Source organism: Aplysia californica, unplaced genomic scaffold (assembly GCF_000002075.1).
Source record: "Aplysia californica isolate F4 #8 unplaced genomic scaffold, AplCal3.0 scaffold00098, whole genome shotgun sequence".
Lineage (NCBI taxonomy): Eukaryota > Metazoa > Mollusca > Gastropoda > Aplysiida > Aplysiidae > Aplysia > Aplysia californica.
Genome location: NW_004797368.1, coordinates 68,958 through 88,254, shown reverse-complemented (window position 1 = coordinate 88,254; position 19,297 = coordinate 68,958). Strand labels below are relative to the sequence as shown.

General features: G+C 40.2%; 1 protein-coding gene across 1 annotated transcript; it reads right to left on the bottom strand.

The window, feature by feature from the left end:
• Positions 1-289: 289 nt before the first annotated feature.
• Positions 290-17,116, bottom strand: LOC101859696 (ras-related protein Rab-10). The gene is made up of 6 exons (XM_005095199.3): positions 16,715-17,116; positions 7,889-7,949; positions 7,432-7,570; positions 7,025-7,114; positions 5,744-5,845; positions 290-4,916 (listed from the first exon to the last, which is right to left on the bottom strand). Exons 1-6 carry the CDS (start codon positions 16,839-16,841, stop codon positions 4,842-4,844), a joined length of 594 nt encoding a protein of 197 aa, XP_005095256.1. The 5' UTR covers positions 16,842-17,116; the 3' UTR covers positions 290-4,841.
• Positions 17,117-19,297: the final 2,181 nt, after the last annotated feature.

Below are 19,297 nucleotides of genomic sequence, written 5' to 3'. Positions count from 1 at the left end.
AGAAGATTTAGAGGTGTTACAAGAGAGTAACAAACATAAAAAAGGAGTAGGGGAGATAAGGAAAATAGATGTTTGATAGGAAAGAAGAAGCAAACCACACCAGAGCACCCGCCAACCACCTGCAAATGATTAAAAAGGGAAAGACTGCTTGTGTCATATTTCAGTAAGGAGAAGAATGTGCATCATATTTGAGCAGGGAGATGACAAGTTGAATCATGTTTGGAAAGAAAAAAGACAGCATGTGTCATGTTTGGAGAGGCAAAAGTACAAAATCAACAAAGTCAGAACCAACATTTTTCCCTTTTTATTATCGAGTTGAGTACTGTACATGATCTGTGTTTGCGTGGGGGTTTCACTACAGAAAAGAACCAATGTCTCTTTACACTTTGACCAAAGAATTCCGAAGAACAGAAAAAAAATACTGTCTACTGATGACCAAATCCAAAGTCACTGAAACAGAAAAAAATTCGTAGAATTTTGTCCTTTGTACGATTTCAACTCTTTTGACTGTGACTGAGATAGCAAACCAAATGAATGGACAACAGAGACATTACAGTAAACAGATCTCCCACTACCCCCACAGCTTGAACTTGAAGTGAACGCCCAGAGTAGAATGTTTTTACACAAAATACACAACAAAACTTGCTGACAAACTCCAGTACTGTAAGACAACATTGCCTTTCCACAGGTCCCAAAAAGACAGTTACTTAGATCTCATAATGTTGTTGAATCAAAAGCTTTTTCCCAATATTTCCATACAAATTCTAAAGAGTAAAAAAAGTAATTTAACTTAACTGATGATTTTTAAACCATCTGTCCATGATATTTCTACCAGCTTTTGAAGCAGGACTCATAACAACGCGACACAGCGCAGAAAAATGTGTAGCAGAGAAGCATAAAGTTGAAGAGCATAAACTGGACTACACAAAACTCTTCCCGAGACTTCTCTGGCACTGAGCCTCTACATAACCAGTACTGTGTGAGGGCGCAGCAAGTGAAGTAGACACAATTATAGTATATTATACATGGATGAATAGTTTTTAAAAAATTCTGTGTTGCAGTTTATTTCTGATAGCATTGTATTGTAAACAAAAACACACAAAAATGTCTAGCCATGCACACATTAGCTGGGGAAAGAAATGAATCAAATGCACTTCATAGTAACACTAAAGGCACAAGGTCAAGCCCTAACCACAAACTCAAGACCAATCCTGAGGCAACTCAAGACCAGAAGAAAAAACAAAAAAACAAAACAAAAGTTAAAAAAAACATGGGGGCATCTTTTTTTGTACTTGATATTAACCCTTGAACACTGCGGTAGCAGCCGGGACGCGCTAACATCTATAGCAGCGGCTAGTGAATGTATATATATATACATGGACACATTTACTGAAAGAGGCAATACCCAGGGAAGCTCTCAAGCTCACAGAATCATCCTCATCATGACAACAACGAACACAAGTGTGTTGTCAGAGACAACTGGAACAAGCAATCAGATCAGGTTGTAGGAAACAATCTCGCTGTCCCCCAGGGGGAAACCACCAGTCTACACCCAGTCACATTCAGCCAATCTCTCAACTATCATCCACTTCACCACCAGGCCACACACACACAGCTTACCTCTCACTCCATCACTTGCTCAAAATGGTCCACAGTAACATATAAGTCTCTATACCCAAAGTGCATCTCATGACAGTACTGACCATCTGACATGACTCAAAGGAGAAAGTGTCGTTGAGAAGACGAGGCACTCAGACCCAATTACCTCTTATGCAGTGGAAGTTGCCACAATCACATCATGAACTGCACATAAAAAAAGAAACAAAAAAATTCCCTGGCCTATTAAAAAAGAAATCTAGGCCTACCGCACATAAGATACAGACACTTGCATCCGACTCACAGGCAGAAAACAAAAGTCAAAATCTGAGAAATAAAAAAAAGATATGGACAAATCTTTGTGGCAAGTGGTACACTCAACTGAAGAGTTTTCATGACAACGATGTATTGATAATACACCTATTTTGGACATGACACACTCATACCTTTCAACCCCGAGCCGACATCAGCAGAGATTTTCACTCCCTGAAGAAAACAAACCCTAAATAAGGAGTGGGTCAACAGAGTTTGTCTGTGTGAAGTGGGGGCTGAGCCACTCAATCCTGGGACAAAGAAGCACATGTTCACATTACCAAGCTCCATTCTCCACAAAGGGAGCATTACTATCTCCCTCAGAGCAAGGCTGTCAAAGCCACATCCCTGTTCAACACTAAATGATGACCCTGACAACACAGGATAACACTGCCAAACTTTCCCATAAAAATCTCATCAGAATTCTCTTCATAGGGAGTCCACAATCATATCATCAATACATTGATAATAATACAAGACGGAACAAGTATGGACATTTCAAGATAGCACATCACATTGCTGAGGAACATCACAGGAAAACCACACACCATAAGCCACTGCGACGACATCACCATAAGAAGACATGCACCAAACACCTCTGTGATGATCCCTGTTTTTCTTTCCTGCCCAGTCTGACACATTCCCACTTAGCCTTTGATACATGACTCCAGCCACATGTTGGGCGTTGCCATGCAACACACACTCCACACACACAACATCTACTGCAGTCAGTATACTCTTCATTGCAATGTGCTCTGCTGTGCAAAAATGACACACTTTGTATCTGCTGCACAACACACGCAACAAAACATACATAAGAATTAGCTTACAATTTCACTCTCACTATCAAGCATCAGACAGAAAACCAATCATGACCAGGAGATCACAGCTCTGAACTCCATCAACACATTTCTTCCGCTCACTCTCTCCAACCTACAAACACCCACACACCTTCAACAAACACTCATAATGACACTTACACATGGTCCACAGACACTTACATTGCAGACAGTGCCACAAGATCATGAAATCCAAAGGGGATGTGAAGGTACAAAAAAAATTTGCATTACAAAAAGTCGGTGCCATTGACACAGAGCAAATCATGAGCTATGGACATTCAAGTGGACACAGAACCCCAAACTCCTTACAAGGTCTCACCTGCCGGTCTCTCCAGCTAACACGGCAGCAAGGGCTAGATCACAAAGAAGATGCCTTAGCATATGATGACCTACATAATACCAAGCCAATACTGACAGCAGCAAGGGGGAAAAAACTGTAGCCGCGTAAGATGAAGAAAAAAGGCTTTCATTCATTCAGATATCTTTCTGGAGACGCCTACACAAGACTGATGCTGGTTTTACTTGTGATCTGTCATATTGACGGCGACGGCACAAGGCTGTCACAGAGTGTGGAAGGGTGGTCAGCTCCACGGCCAGGCGGAGACTTGTACCTCACACACACACATGGACAAATGAACACACACCATAAGCTGACTCTGCGTTTTCCAAATTTTCCCTCAGGACTAACAAAAAAAACCTTCATTTATATGGGAATGGAACTCTCCCCCCCCCCCCCCACTCCCCAAGCACGAATGGATGTGGTCCCACGGACAGAGTATAGAGAAATTGAAGCTGGAGATATCACCGTGCTCTGCCCCAACCCGGTGCTCCCTCCACCATCACAACACACAAGGTACCTCTCACCAAGTTCAGCTTCTGCCAGGTCTTTGACCAGTCCCAGAACAGCTTTCAAACTCCTCAAACTCCCCAGTCTAACAGATCCAGCTCGAACACGTTCTGACCACAATTTTTCTGACCACCTTGACAATTGGTGTCCCCCCCCCCCTCGTTTCCATCAGCAGCCCCAACCCTCCTTTGCTGGACCAAGTGCCAGACAACTGATCAGTGCCCAGGGCAGACTTTGACCCATTGACCAACTCCTCTGCCACTATACAACACATCAAGATCAAACAGAAAAAAATATACCAATAAAAAAAGTAAAAACGACCAAAAATTTTCCATGTACTGGATTGAGGATACTGGATTGATGAACATTAACAAACATGAAAGCCCAAGGCGCCAAAAAAAATATGTAATAGAAAAAAAGACATAAAAAGAAAAAAAAACAACTAATAATGATACTAAGAATGTGGAAAAGTGCAGTAGCCTGGGGCCACCATCGTACGAGATAGCGACAGCATCGGACAAAAACAAAACGTTCAGCATTCACAACACGACACCGCCACCAGCACCATCCCCTCCTCCCCTTCCTCCCACCCAGATGTACAACTGACACATGGATTACCTCCATGTACACTGAACCTCTGTTTTATCCCAAACAGCTCAATGACCATCTGCAACCTTCATAACATTTCTTGCCTTCCTCCCCTCCCCCTCCCCTCCCCAATCCCATCAATGAAGCCTATAAAAAGAAGTAAGTGTCATGACAATTGACAAACCAAAATCAATTTGAAACATTAAACAGCCAACCTCATACCAAAAAATACACACTTGATTCTATAACTATAAAAAACTGCTAGCTGATACGAGAGTCACAAAAAAGTTCTGTCCAAACATCGGAAAAGTAGTTTTATTCCAGGCAGACTGTCAGCCCAAATATTTTGCCCTTGATGACGTCCCTGATAAAAAACGGTGAAAAACAGGGCTCTTGGAAATACTGACGAATAGAAACTGATTTAAGTTGATTTCCTCACAGGAGAGATTGCCAGTACAGAGACACTCCCAGATGATGTGTGGAGGAACCTCAAACATGCCTGTCGCAGCTGGGTCTGGACTGGGAGGGTGAATTGCAGTCAGGCAGTAATTTACATCCTGTGAGGGAGCTGACGGTTGTGTGAAATAATGTAGTGGAGGGGGGGGAGAAGGGGAGGGGGGACAGTCAGCCATCCAGTGCCAGTTCTAGCTGCTGCAGCATCAACAACAGCGCTTGGAGGTGGTGTCCTGCTGGCTCATGTTCACTCCACTGGGCTCCGATATCCTGCCGGGGGTCTGGAATAGGACATGATACAGGATCATGACATGACACATTAATGTGACACAACACTGGAATGTAACCAAAGATTCAAATGAAGATGAAGACATTCTACACACACACTGCCATGAACTAAAAAAAATGCAGCTAAAAGACACATCAACATAGACAATTGCCAAAAATGTTAATACTCAGGTGCCTTTGCCCTTTTTATAATTTCAAATACCATACAATACCAGTGTGATTATTTCTGTTTATATAGAAGGAGAGATGATAAGTATATCAGGGAGGAACATGACCTCATTAATATATTCATTTTCTATGCTAAAAAATAAGATTTAAGGCGTCAAATTTAGAGGAAATAGAAAACTTTAGACATGGCAGGAAAGGTGTAAGAAAAACCTCAAACACAGAACTATGAATGAAAGTCAAACGATGTCGTTTTATTACTCTAGATTTGCTCAGCAATGCACACAACATTCATGTTGTACAATAGACTTGAACAAAGAAGATCATTACGCAGATCATTTGCAGTGTCAATAATTCCCCTCTTGAAAACTAACATTACCTGGATTAGTACTCAACAGAAGCTGGTCTTTGTTACATTTTCAACTACCAGACTCCATCTTGAGATAGAATAAGAGAGAGACAGTGTGTGTGTGTGTGCATGTGTGTGTGTGAGAGAGTGAGAGAGAGAGAGAGAGTGAGAGAGAGAGATAGGGAGGGAGGGAGGGGGGGAGAGAGAGAGAGAGAGAGAGAGAGAGAGAGAGAGAGAGAGAGAGAGAGAGAATGACAGACAGACAGACAGACAGACAGACAGACAGACAGACGACAGATCACTGACTTTGTTGAGTATGGCCTGTGCCAGGTTCATGAAGGCTTTCTCCACATTGATGTTGGCCTTGGCGCTGGTCTCCAGGAACGGGATGTTGTGTTCACGGCCGATCTGAAGAATGTACACAGATACAAGTATCCAGTACACATACAATAGAAGTCTGGAACATTGAGGTACTGTACACACTACATGTCAGCTAAATGCTATTCCAATCAGATAATCCTCCAAGTACAGGTAATAATAATAATAGTAAATAGCATTCGTATAGTGCATATCCTTGCTCAGCTGCAATCTCTATGTGCTTTACAATTACAATCTATATTATTACCCTAGCAGACCCTAGAACACCCAGAAACATTCTCAGTTTCTCGGGAAGCACACAGAGCAAGTAGCTGATTAAACACCGACATGATTTTTCTCTATTTATAGCCAGGTATCCATTCCCACCTTGAGTGAAGTGAGGAAAATTTGTGTAAAGTGCCTTCCCAAGGACATAACATTAGGCTCCCTGTGGGATTCAAACCCACGACCTTACAGTTGTTAGTCTGAAAGCCTAACCACTAGTACAGACACAGGAAATGGGCTTTCCTGTAAAACAAATTGACACCCCCCAACCACCCACCCACCCCCCAAGATCTCTGTAAAAACAAACTAAATGTCTGCTCATTGTTGGGGTAAAAGTTTTGACCATCCTAAGTTTTGATTGTGGAGTCAGCACATGGACCAACTATGATCCTACTGCTATACATCAGAACAGCTTGTTGACCAAAGCAGTTAATAAAGAACTTGCAGACATTCCAGAGATAGCAGAATACCACACTGATACATTCAACTCCTCTAGCAATGACTAACGTCCTCAGATAGTGCCTCAGGGGTTAATAGACAGAGCTAAAAATAGAACATTACCTGCAACTTTTACTCAATAAACCTTATCTCACAAACCATATCATCAGGGTCACTGGGTCATCATTTTTAAAAGTAGAAGAATAGTCAGACCAAGAAAGGTGACAAGTAACATGTATGTCTGAGTGTGTGAACCAGCGTTCTTACACTGTCACATTATCTCATTGTTTTATTTGTATATGTGTAAGTGTGTATGTGTGTGTGCTTTTGTCTGTGTATGTGTATACATGTGTGTGGGTTTTTTTATTGTACGTGCGTGTATGTGTGAGCACACATGTGCAAGCGCATGAGCATGCATGTGTGTAGTTTGTTTCATTCATGCGTATGTCTGTCCATATATGTATGTGTGTTTCGTAAACGCAAAAATGCCCCATGAAATCCACTCACCGCTTCTCCGCGTGCTGTAGGCACCTGTCTCTTGTCGTCCATGTCACACTTGTTGCCCAGGATCATCTTCTCCACATCCTCATTAGCATGCTGGGGACAACAACACACCAGTCATCCAGGGAAGGCAAAACTACATACATACTCCTACCCACACAGACAAATGTTTGCAACTCCCCCTTACAAAAGACATACACATGCATGCGCGCACCCCCCTCCCAAACATGTCCGAGGGCACTGACACAATACACAATTTAATACACAAAAAAAGTAAACTACTAACACACTTCCAACTCAAAACTTAAGTCTTAGACTCAAAAGTCAGAGACAAAAAGACAATTCTTGTACAACTGATCTCCTGGCTGACAGCCCACCCCAGTACAAAAGACAGCCCACCACGAATGTCTTACCTCATCAATGTTTCTCAGCCACTTGGAAATGTTATCAAAGGTCTTCACGTTGGTGATATCATAGACCAGCATGATGCCCATGGAGCCTCTGTAGTAAGAGGTGGTGATGGTGTGGAAACGCTCCTGGCCCGCTGTGTCCCTACAAGGACAGAAAAAGCACACAGAAACGTTAACATAGGCAATTCAATGTCGGGCACCACTCACATGTCATAGGCTGTGACATTATATCGATGAACCATCATTTACACATAATACACAGTTTCATTTGGCATGGTTTGACACATCCTCAGTGACCAACATGTTTGACACAGCAAAACCACAGGGCCAGAGAAGAGGGTAAAAAATATGCACATTCACACACACACACACACACAAAATGTGCACACAAACGTCGTGCACACACACACCTCACACATTTATAAATGCAAGGCAACAGGAGGACAAGAGAGACACATACCATATCTGGAGCTTAATCTTTTTGCCACCAAGTTCCACTGTCTTGATCTTGAAATCAATTCCTGAAAAATAGATAGTTTCTTTGAAAAACCATAACTTCTTCTTCCTGCATAAAACAGATAGAGGAACAAAACATGCCTGCTGTAACAATTCTGTACTATGGAAAAAATTCACTTGAAAAGAACTGATTTATTACATAAATCATTTCCCTAAGGGAAATATACTAAGGAAGAACCTACAAGAGGCATTCGCCGACTATCAATGAAACAATGAAGCGATTTTTGTCCTGAGATAATACACTTGCTACAAAACTTTTACTTTTATCAACCAGACACATTTCTTTTTTGGGGAGGGGGGGGGGGTAAGTGTTTTACGACACTCGCAATTGCATAAGGTCATATGAGCGCATGGGACACAGTTGGTAGGAAATTTTGAATTTTGCCCCAGTGGCGGCTGAAACCTACTCTTATCGATTTTAGACCACCAAGGGATCTTTAACATGCGCAACTTGCACACGAGACATCCAAGATTTTTCGCCCTTGTCCAAGAAGGCTAGGTGTAGATCTTTTCTACCAGAAGATCAGGGGTGTGGCTGAAAGACAGCAGTAAGGAGCCAAGAAGTAGCAGTAGAAAGGCTACAGAAAGAGTCAAGAGCCCAGAGGAGGGGGTGGGGGAAGAAAGTGGAGACGAAAGCAGACGACAGAACATTGCTAGAGAGCAGGAAAGGAGGTGAAAGGAGACAATTTTAGAGAAGAAAATTTTTTGGTCGCTACCCGGATTAGAACCCAGGACCTTTATATGAGAGGTGAAAACCTTAACCTCAAGGCCATGAGAGCCCCAGACACACATCTACTGAAAAAGTCTATCAACTGCGCAGTTTGTATCACAATGTAGATCTAGATTCATACAAAGAATCTTGTATCCATTCATCATACATTGACTTGACATCAAATTCAACATAAACCCTGAATCAATGAAACAACGGAAAATCCCAGGAAAAGACAGAATAAAATTTACAAAACTAAAGCCCAAGAATTCAGTAGCATGCAAGAAAACACTCAATAAACATGCAGAAAAACAAAACAAAAATGCATATAAAAAAGTGTAAACACGCACACATACACAACATGATGCAAATACAAATTTGCACGTCCAAACACACACACACACACACTATGCGTATCCACATTAACAGTACATTCACACCTTATCTCTTACAAACTTAAAATCGCATGCTACCTGAGGATTATTCCCATTTTCACTTATAATATCTCCTTCAAGGAACTCAAATTTCCTCCCAGCCCAATCATTAATGATACCACATTGAGCCAGACTAGTGAACTTCTCTGCTTGAAAAGATTCTTGAAGAGAGGAGCAGCAGGGGAAATACACAGAAGGAAGCAATTTCTAACTGATAAAATTTTTTCGAATAGAGCAAGCGATGAGTGTTATATGTGCAGATATTAAACAAGGCAACTAAACACAATTCACAATTTAAACTCTTGTCAGTCACAATGGCTCCATTAAGTCATGTATGTGATAGTGGTTTACCAATGTTTTAAGTTACCAAACATGAACTTCTTGAAGTGCTATCTCATATTTCTAACTTAACGAAGATGACGACCATGCAGATATCCCCTTCACTAAAATGAGAACAATGCTGTTGTTCAAGTGATTCATACTCATGTTCAGTATGGGTAAGTGTAGTTCAAGCATTCATTGTGAGCAAGCAGCTGAGAGTGAAAACATAAAAGAGCTGGCAACGGAGGAAAAGGATGGCTGGAAAAGATGCCCTTAGTATTATGCCCCTAATTGTTAATCTGCATGAAGCATACTTTAACCACCTCTGGGATGACTTTGAGAAGAACATATGAAATTCAAGTCTTGAGACCTGAAATCTATGTCTGATCATCCTGTTCAAACTCTAATTTTTTCTTTCTTTTTTTTGGAAAACAAATCTTCCACCACTAAAGCATATATATAAAAAAAATTTATATGAGTACATGATGGATATAATAGAGGACATATGTTGATTAAAAGTGTGAGTTTTCAAAGCTCATAAATATCTGCAGTTTACGAATTAGTAACTATCAAGAAATATTTAGTCAAATACCATTTGCAAAAATAAAAAGTTTTGCCAATTTTTTCAAAACTCAATCAGGGACACCCAATGTTATACAGGGATGCCATTGGACTTATAAATAAATGTAAAAATAACTGGAAAATTTTTCGAGACTAGAATCATATGTAGCATGCGTCGAAGCAATAAAGGCAACAAAACAAGATCACATATATCAGTTCAACAATAAAACAAAGCTCCTAACGGACGCCGCCCAAAATAACGGAAAAACGGCACCCCTGGTTATATAACACTAGATTACGTAATAACACACAAACTTAAATCGAGTGGAACTGGATTGAGAACAGTGTATCATGCGCTCAAATTCTTGATAGCCAAGGATAGTTCCATGAAACTCCAGACAGATGGCAAGCCTGATAATGTATCTTCCAAAAATGCTCCCTCTGTTTCATCAACAAAACTCCAAACAAAAAAAACAAACAAAAAATACCCAGCAATATTTTGAATGTCACAGATTGCATAAAAAGCTCTGAATAGTTCTGTTTATAGAGAGCCAAAAACCACAGTTGTGAGTAATAGCTAGGTATGGGTAATAGCAAAAAATTTGCTTTAACAGCCTGCAGCAGTGTGAGCTTTCATCATATCCACAGGATGTCCTCCTAATCTGACTCACAGGGACAAATTTTTACCATCTCTACACTGCAGCGATGACAGGTGGAATTTTCTGTTCTGAAGGCTAGAGTAGATATGGGTACCTTTGCCAGGAGGGGAAATTCGCCACCTGTCCCCCCCTACCCATTTAAAATGGGAATAATTCGATACACCCACCAAGGAAGAGTTAAGTTTCAAGTTACTTGCAACCAGAAACAATTCCTGTGAATTGATTGATCAATCAGAAAAATTAATTGTTATGACAAAGAATAACCGCTGTGTTTAAAGCATGTGTCTCCACACTAATCTTCCCTGTCCTCTTCTTTTGCTCTTATCTCTGCTGCACCTGCGCTATTTTTATCTTTCTGTGTCTCCTGCTCACTACCTTTGTTGTACATCACTTTTTACTCAAATTGTGTGTTAAAACTGCTTTATTGATTAAAGTATTATATTTGCTGCATTTTATTGTCGTTTATATGAATTATGTGCTCTTTTGCTGTTAAAAAATTGCGTATGTTCAGATCTACACCTTGTCGACGAAATTCATCTCTCTCGTTGGGGAACTTCGCCACAGAGTCACACACAGGTCTATTGATTTTCCATTTGTTATTTTACTTAGATTTACCACTTTTATTATGGGAATAACATGCAAGGGAATCAATGACAAGTATACTTAAAGTGATGTAGAGAAAGCTATTGAAGCTATTTAAGGCGGACAAAGCCGCTCCGAGGAAGCCTGGGAATTTACTGTTCCCAAAAACCTCTTTCTGACCATGTCTCTGGCCGATCTACTTTTGGAATGAGGGCTGAGAGGGGAAGAGATAAAATTGTTGACAAAGTGAATGCAGCTGCAAATGCAAGTTTCCATTTAACAAAAGATCAGTTTTTACATGCGTTTAATAATCTACATATATATATATAACGAAATAAGATGATCTCCCAGTATGGTGAATTTCCCCAAAAGGACTTGCAAAGTTCCCCGTCACCACATCCACTTGAAAAAAGAACGAAGTAGGTGAAGTACGACTAGCAAGCAAACCAATCAGGGACTATCTGCACTTTCATTGGCTACGAAAAGTTGCAGACGAAACTTGGGTTATGTACGTTGAGCATAGAGAGGGGTGTAGGCTTGTTTTGTTGCGAGCCAACTGAGAGTGGCGAAATTGCCCGAATCTACTTTCTGTCAAATTAAAAGAGTAAAAAAAAACACAAGGGAGCTCAATCCCAATGAACAGGACGTAAAATAAAAAGCAATGTATCCAGTCCTGTGTGAAGTAAAACTTCAGTTTAAATCCACAACTTTGGAAGTCCCTAACCCTGGCTGTTAAAGTTGAAAGCAGGCAAGTGGTATCATATCAAGAGCGTATGACAAAATCAAAATGACCCTGCCCACGACAAAGCCATAAAAAATTTAAAAAATAGCTTTCTATTACAAAATTCATAGATTCATAGGTAATTTTTTACTTTCACTCCCGCACACAGATGCACTGCCTTGGGGGTCAAACTGCACTATTATTTGCTGCAGATCACACATATAGCCACTAAAACTGTCGCAAATCACTGCAAAACATCAAATTATAAGTTCTGTAACCCCTTGTAACCCCCCAGATTTTGTATCTTATTTAAACACCCTACCCCCCTGAAATCCCCCGTTGGCTCAAAGCACAGAATTACTATGCAATTAGGCTTATTAGAGTGATAAAGTTCCATTATAAACCATAAAAATATATTTTAACTAATAACTTGTGACGGAAAAGAGGTCGATATCCGTATTCAGCGTATCAAATGTAGATCTAGAATTTAGAAGAAAATGGGCACATGTATAGCAGCTAATTTTGAAACGGGAGGGAAAGTAAAAGAATAGGCTACTAATTTTTATTATTCATAGTTGGCCCACTTGCTGGGTATTCATCATCGAATGGTATACAATCTCTGCATACGCAGGAAGTTCAAAACTCAACAAAAACAAGTAATAGTCACATCGGTAAATATTTATTTTCACGCCCGCACACAAATGCACTGCTGCGGGTGTCAAACTGGAACACTGTTTGCAAATGAATTATTTTCAAGAGAACTTCAAATCTAACTGTAAAATATCAAATTGCAACCCCCCAGATTTTCTTTTACCCCAGTCCCCCCTGGAACCCTCCGATAGGTCCAAAGCACGTCTAACTCTATTAAGAATTATCAGATATTTTAAAAACTATTAATTTGCGACAGAAATGAAGTTGATATATTCGTGTTCAGCGCATCAATATTTAGTAGAAAATGGACAACTGGTAGCTAAGTGTGGGACGGGAGGGAAAGTAAAAAAATATCGTCACATCAACAGTAAAAACGGAAGGCATTCTGCAGAGAGCCAGCCGACCAACAACACACCTTAACCTTAACTCTTGTAGATTCTATAGTTTGCCCAGTGGACCTTGTCATGGTAAGTGCTGGCCGGCCCCCTTGCGGAACTCTTCCAGTAAAAAAGTGTAGATCTAGGTTTAGAAGTAGGCCTTAAGTACAGCACAGAGCCATGGGTTTTATAGACTAGATCTAGAAATCTCTACATTACAACATTTGACTGATTGTAAATATTTAGAAGCAGACTGCAGACAGACTGACACGGGCATGGTTATTTAATTGAACTTATTTCCTTTCTCTACTCAATGATTACTGTAACTAGTAACCACATAAAGACATTCTAGACCAAAAGTAAAAGCAGGAGGGCAGTATATATGTTGGGCACCACCTGTCGATTTGTGCGATCCATCGCACAGCGCATTTGGTTGATCGAGGAAACGCGCGACAATCCATCGATTGTTGCGCATTCTGTTGATCAGCGGACCGCGCAGCGCTTTTTGTCGATACATGAAATATACTTACAGCGCATTTTATCGATAAACTATGATGATCAAGTGAATAAAAAAAAAAAGAAAATTGGTTTACTGAGCATGTCAGTCTTTGACGTCCTGTTGTTTTGCTTCCAAGAAGAGTTGTGTGTTGAACAGTGCTGACGGTTGAGTGAGGCAGATAAATTGACACAACGTTAAATCGTTAAATCGAGCACCTGCTCTCAGTGTTGGGATGGACTTGATTGGCAGAGTACTTCACGAGGTATTCCAAACACGGTCAAGATTTAATGGCTTGTGATAAATTGTTGTGTGTTGGTTTAACAATCATGTCAAACTTCTCTTTTGTCAAAAAAACAGACCCAGGATTTTTAGACAATAACTGCGCTTCCTTCTCCATTATCGCCTTGAACCACTCAAAATTTAACAAGTGTTCGGAGTGATACTCACCGACCTATAATCCTGATTTCAACTTCCGTTATTGAAACCCTGACTTCCAGTTACTTCCATTCAGTTTCGGTTTGACTTTGGTGAGTGAAACAAATTACACTCTGGGCGACAACAAAACATAACAAAACTCAGGGGTAAGATTTATAGAATGCGCAACCAAACGGATCGACAGAAAGCGCTGCGCGATCCGTTGATCAACAGAATGCGCAACAATCGATGGATTGTCGAGCGTTTCCTCGATCAACCAAATGCGCTGCGTAAATCGACAGATCGTGCCCAACATATATAGATCTAGATCTATAGCTAATTTGTAGTCTTGTAGATTCTAGATCCTACAAGGAACCATACAAGGAAAGAGAAGGAGAAGGGAGGAAAACATCACAGACTGGACTGGGGAGACAATGGGTGACAATCTGAGGAAAGCAGAGGACAGAGAGAAAGGGTGAGAGCTGGTTGTCAGATGCAGTGGTGCCCCCATGGTTGCCCCAACCACGGTATAGAAGAAGAAGAGGAGATTCTCTTGATCTAGAATCTAGAACTAAACTATGTTGTTGATCTACAGTCTACACAGTGCTGCTATCTGAATTGATTTTGAATCTAACTCTTCATTATTTATAGAATCTATATATATAGATCTAGAGAGAGAGTGTAGGCCTAGAGATCTAATCTAGATCTAGACTAGATTATAAATTAAATTCTAAAAGTTTAGCCTTTTATATATTAAGTCTAAAGAACTAGAATCTAGAACAACCAGACATTGCACAAAGAAAGCAGTCTAAGTACGACGGTAAACATTAGATTTAGGAAGTGGCTATCCTCACCCAGGGTGAGAACAAAAATACGATCGACCTCTCACCCCAGCATTGGCCATTCTCACCCGGTGTGAAACAAGACCTGTTTTTCCTAATTTCCGACTACTGTCTATCGGTGTGGATGATCAAATTGACAAAAGCTAAGAAAAAATGACGTTATGGCACAAAAGTTTAGTAAGCTAATTTAGCAATGCCAAAGAAAAATTAAATTTTCATCCAAATTGCTTTAAAATGGGCTTAAATGAAAATAGAGTAAATTCTAAGAACTGTGGTTTTTAAATTTTAAAAATACATTGATAAATAAAAAAGTTATTAGGATTTTTGTTTGCAAACTTTTGGAGGACCTTCATGTCATAGGAAAATATCGCCAAAATGTGGGATGTCTTGATGTATTTTGAGGAAAAACTGTTCATAAGTCAGTAATGAATTGGAGCATATATATGAATGAAACTTGGCATCTTCGTGTGATTTTTAGTGCAGAATCTAGTTCTGTAAGTTTTATCACTTTTTCGATGTCTTTATTACTTTGGATCTTAAAGACTGATATTTGCGTGAAATTTGTGGAATTGCGTGACATCGTTTTTACCGTGACGCGATCGCCCCTTCTAAAACTCAGTAAAGCGCTATCGGGAAAACCTGCGATGAAGTCATCGGTGACCTATTTAGTTATAGGCAGCCAATCACATGCCGCCTAGCGATCACGCGCCTCTTGCATGCCCGCACCTCGCGTTTGGAATGCGTGATCTAGTTTCCAGCTCTAGTGTTTTATCAATGGATGGGTGGTAATTTTAAGTTGGTACGTAAAATGTACTAAGCGTAGAGATCTGAAATTTTACAGCAATAAAAAAGACATGTGAGGCGCCTCTGTGGTCGGCGATCAACCCGCAGCTCCGCTTAAGTTTTTGAACCGCAGAGGAAATTCGCACAAACACGGCAATATCTCCGGATCTAGAAATCGTTCGGGATTGTACGCTGGCATGTCGTTAGTTTAACCTTTCCTCTGATTGGTTGCCGAGTTTCATTTATTTTCGTCCACGAGTTTTCCCGTAACAATATTTAGAAGAGAGTCACTTCTGATTCCAAGCGGCCCAAAAAACACCCCTCGCGCGGAGGCCGATTTCCGGCTCAAGGCGCAGCGGGCGATTGGCATTGCTAGCTAATTTGATCGTCTACAAAGTCAAAGATGCTATGGTTCGAATCGAGCCGAACTACGCGGGTCGCCATTTTGTTTTGCCCGGAAGTTCTCGCAAGATCTACTCTTCCCCTCTCTTTGTGTCTCTTTCTGAATACTGTCTATCGATGTGGACAATCAAACTGACCAAAACAAAGATAAAAAATGATGCTAACACAATTTTAAGTAAATTAATTTGATTGTCAAAAAAGATGCTACGGCTATTTAACTTTTCGAATCGAGCCTAACTACGCGGGTCGCCATTTTGTTTTGCCCGGAAGTTCTCGCGCTACTCCTCTCTCTCTCCACTGCCCAGTCCACATACAAAATTGCACACTTTTAGGCTAACAGTAACAGTTGTAACACAAGAAGAGCACACTGGAATGTTTGTCACGGCACAGAATTCTACAATTCTGTTGTATCACAGTGTAAAATTCTGTGGTTCAGGGTGAACACTACACTGGTTGGCCAAGGCTAACTATAACGGTGAACGCACACCGGGTGAGAATAGCCAAAAGTAAAAGGCGCGCCTGCGCTATTCTCACCCGGGGTGAGAATAGAGCTGGCCTTAGTCTGCCTTAGATTTATCAAATGTCAATGCATTTTATTTTTTAAAATGAATACATGGTCTGATACGATAACCTAATCTGCATTATCTTTTAGATCTATTCTAGATTTAGATCTAAAATCTAGAATAGAATTAGCCTATAAATTATAATTCTATCATCATCAGTGACTGACATCAGTGGAGATCAAATCCAACATGATGACATGATGGCAACATCAACAAGAACAAAGTTGAAAGTAGAGTCTCGATCTAACATACCTATGGTCGAAATAAACGTAGTGTTGAAAGCATCATCTGAAAATCTGAACAACAAACAAGTTTTCCCCACACCGGAGTCTCCAATCAGCAGCAGTTTGAACAATAAATCGTACGTTTTCTTTGCCATCTTCCGCGTTCGAGTAATGAAAAAGATATCGAGCAGTGAGAGTCAATGACAATATGACGTCACTTGTCAAATAAAATTCTCTCCTTTGGCTACACTACAAGTACGTCTGAACACTAATGTAGAGTTAAGAAAATAGACTATTCTCATTCATTCTTTATTTCTCAATGTGTATGAATCATATTTGTTTACAAGCGAAATGAACTTGCAGTGTCACAAGATTTAGCTTCCAGACGATAGTTTTCACTTGATGTGACGTCATTTCCTATTCCGGGATGAGTTCATGCCTAAGGGGAGTAATTTCATGGCTACGTCGTTCCATCGTGCTTTCGATTAATTGAATAGTTTGAAATAAAACTTTATATTCATGTCGCTCATAGTCTGATTTAAAACTACATGTTCCGGCAAAAAAAAAAGTTGAATTTAGTTGAAGCCCACCTCCACCCCCACCCCTGTCAGAAAATGGAAATATCTTAATAGAATACAAGTTTGTCGGAATTAATAATGTCTACAAAACGAGTAGATGGATTAGACAATGCCAACATGTTATTACACATGTATAAGGAGAATTATTCTCCACTTTTTTCCTTCACATACTTTAGTCAAAAAGAAAAACAGAAATAAAAGATAGGCCTAAATGAAAGATAGTGAATGGACAGCACATAATACCATTAGTTCCCATAATATGTAGTAGTCTTGAGCAATAACCAATCGTATAATTCCTATCTCTGCTCGGCGCCCATTGCAATGATCCTCACATTCAAAAAGAGAAAGCAAGTAAAACTGAAAATACACTTACACCAGCAGTCACTCATACTGTCTTACAGCACTAACAACAGCAGAATCTGATTTTTGTTTCGATTGCAGTTTCAAATTACGCTAACCTTTTATCTAAGCTCAAAGAAGATCACAAATAAAAAGTTTTAAGTATATCAAGTGCACTTGATTCAGAAAGAGAGAGAACAGAGAGAGAGAGAGAGAGGGGGGGGGGGGGGGTAGAAAAGAGAGTGAGTGAAAGTCGAGAGAGAGAGATCAGAGAGAGAGAGAGATCAGAGAGAGAGAGAGAGAGAGAGAGAGAGAGAGAGAGAGAGAGAGATCAGAGAGAGAAAGAGAGAGAGAGAAAGAGAGAGAGAGGGAGAGACATAGAGAGAGAGAGAGACAGACAGAGAGAGAGAGACAGAGACAGAGAGACAGAGAGAGAGAGAGAGAGAGAGAGGGAGAGGGAGAGAGAGAGAGAGAGAGAGAGAGAGAGAGAGAGAGAGATGTCAAATTTTTCTGGACTTGTTTTGATCTAGATCTACACAAAAATTATACGAGAAATATAATTAGATCTACATTGGTAACGACACTTCGTATTGTTCTTGTGAACATGATAAATTTCACCACTCGTGGCCTTGTTCATCATTTTCAATACATGTACATGTATGTAGCTTTTTATCATTTAAAAGCTGTCGTTCGTTAATTAGAGACTCCTGCTTTATTCTTTTTCCTTCAATTCACTTCACCTGGGCAGATGAGAGATTATTTATTAATTGGTTCTTAATAGTTAAAAGAGCTGCAACAGTTAACCCTGATCTGAGTAAGAATAATATATTGAATGTATGCAAACGGTACCGTACGTATTCCCACTCCACAGATTCGATTGAGTGACCACCGTCAGTGTTCTAAGGCAGGCTCTCCTGAAGAAACAAGGTTGTGATCAATTATATTATGTTCCGGAAAACAAACTGGGGATCGACTCGTAAGACAAAAATCTGAGGGAGGGAGGGGGTGGGGGTGGGGATCTTGCCTTGAGTATTCTCCCTGGGTCGAGGGCGCATCACTGAAAAATGTTTCCCAGAAAAAAAGGTTACCAGACTCTTCAGAACTTAAAAAAAAAATTCTCCCTTTTTGTTCCGTTGGAAGTCTTTTTGTGGTCCACAAGAACTTCTATTTAGACTTTTTGGACTAGTTTTACGACAATTTCCAGGCATAGGGACCTATACTTTAATAATTAAATAGGCCAATAGATAGTCGGTGTCGTAATGAACACATGAATACCCACTACACGCTACCAGTTTTGCTTCGGTTTCTTTTCATTTTGATTTTTACCGGGTGCTCTAAAAGAAAACGTTGGTGCCTGATGTCAAGGATCTAATATGCCCGCCCCCTCTCTCAATTCATGATACAATTATTTAACTGTAACTTTCCTCAAAAATTAAACTTTCATCTTTAGATTTCTAACTGCTTGTACCCATTCCCACAAAAGTATAAATTAAATAGAAGTGAGTCAGTAGAAGTTAATGCATTTTTAAAAAAAGATAAATTATTTTTTTTGGGCCTAGCCTAGGCCCTAATGAGTGTTCTGAAAACTTAAAAAATCTCGATGTGTTTTGCTCCTTCGTAACCCAGATATTGCACTGACCCTCTCCCAGCGTTGCTACATTTTAGTCACGTGACAAACAATCGAATACAAAATA

What these genes read in the sequence shown, in the direction of transcription:
- LOC101859696 (XM_005095199.3), bottom strand. Translation starts at nt 16,841, where the DNA reads ATGGCAAAGAAAACGTACGATTTATTGTTCAAACTGCTGCTGATTGGA. An exon ending in TACGTTTATTTCGACCATAG is followed by an intron (nt 7,950 to 16,714) that starts GTATGTTAGATC and finishes TCTATTTTTCAG; the next exon opens with GAATTGATTTCAAGATCAAG. An exon ending in AAGATTAAGCTCCAGATATG is followed by an intron (nt 7,571 to 7,888) that starts GTATGTGTCTCT and finishes CTGTCCTTGTAG; the next exon opens with GGACACAGCGGGCCAGGAGC.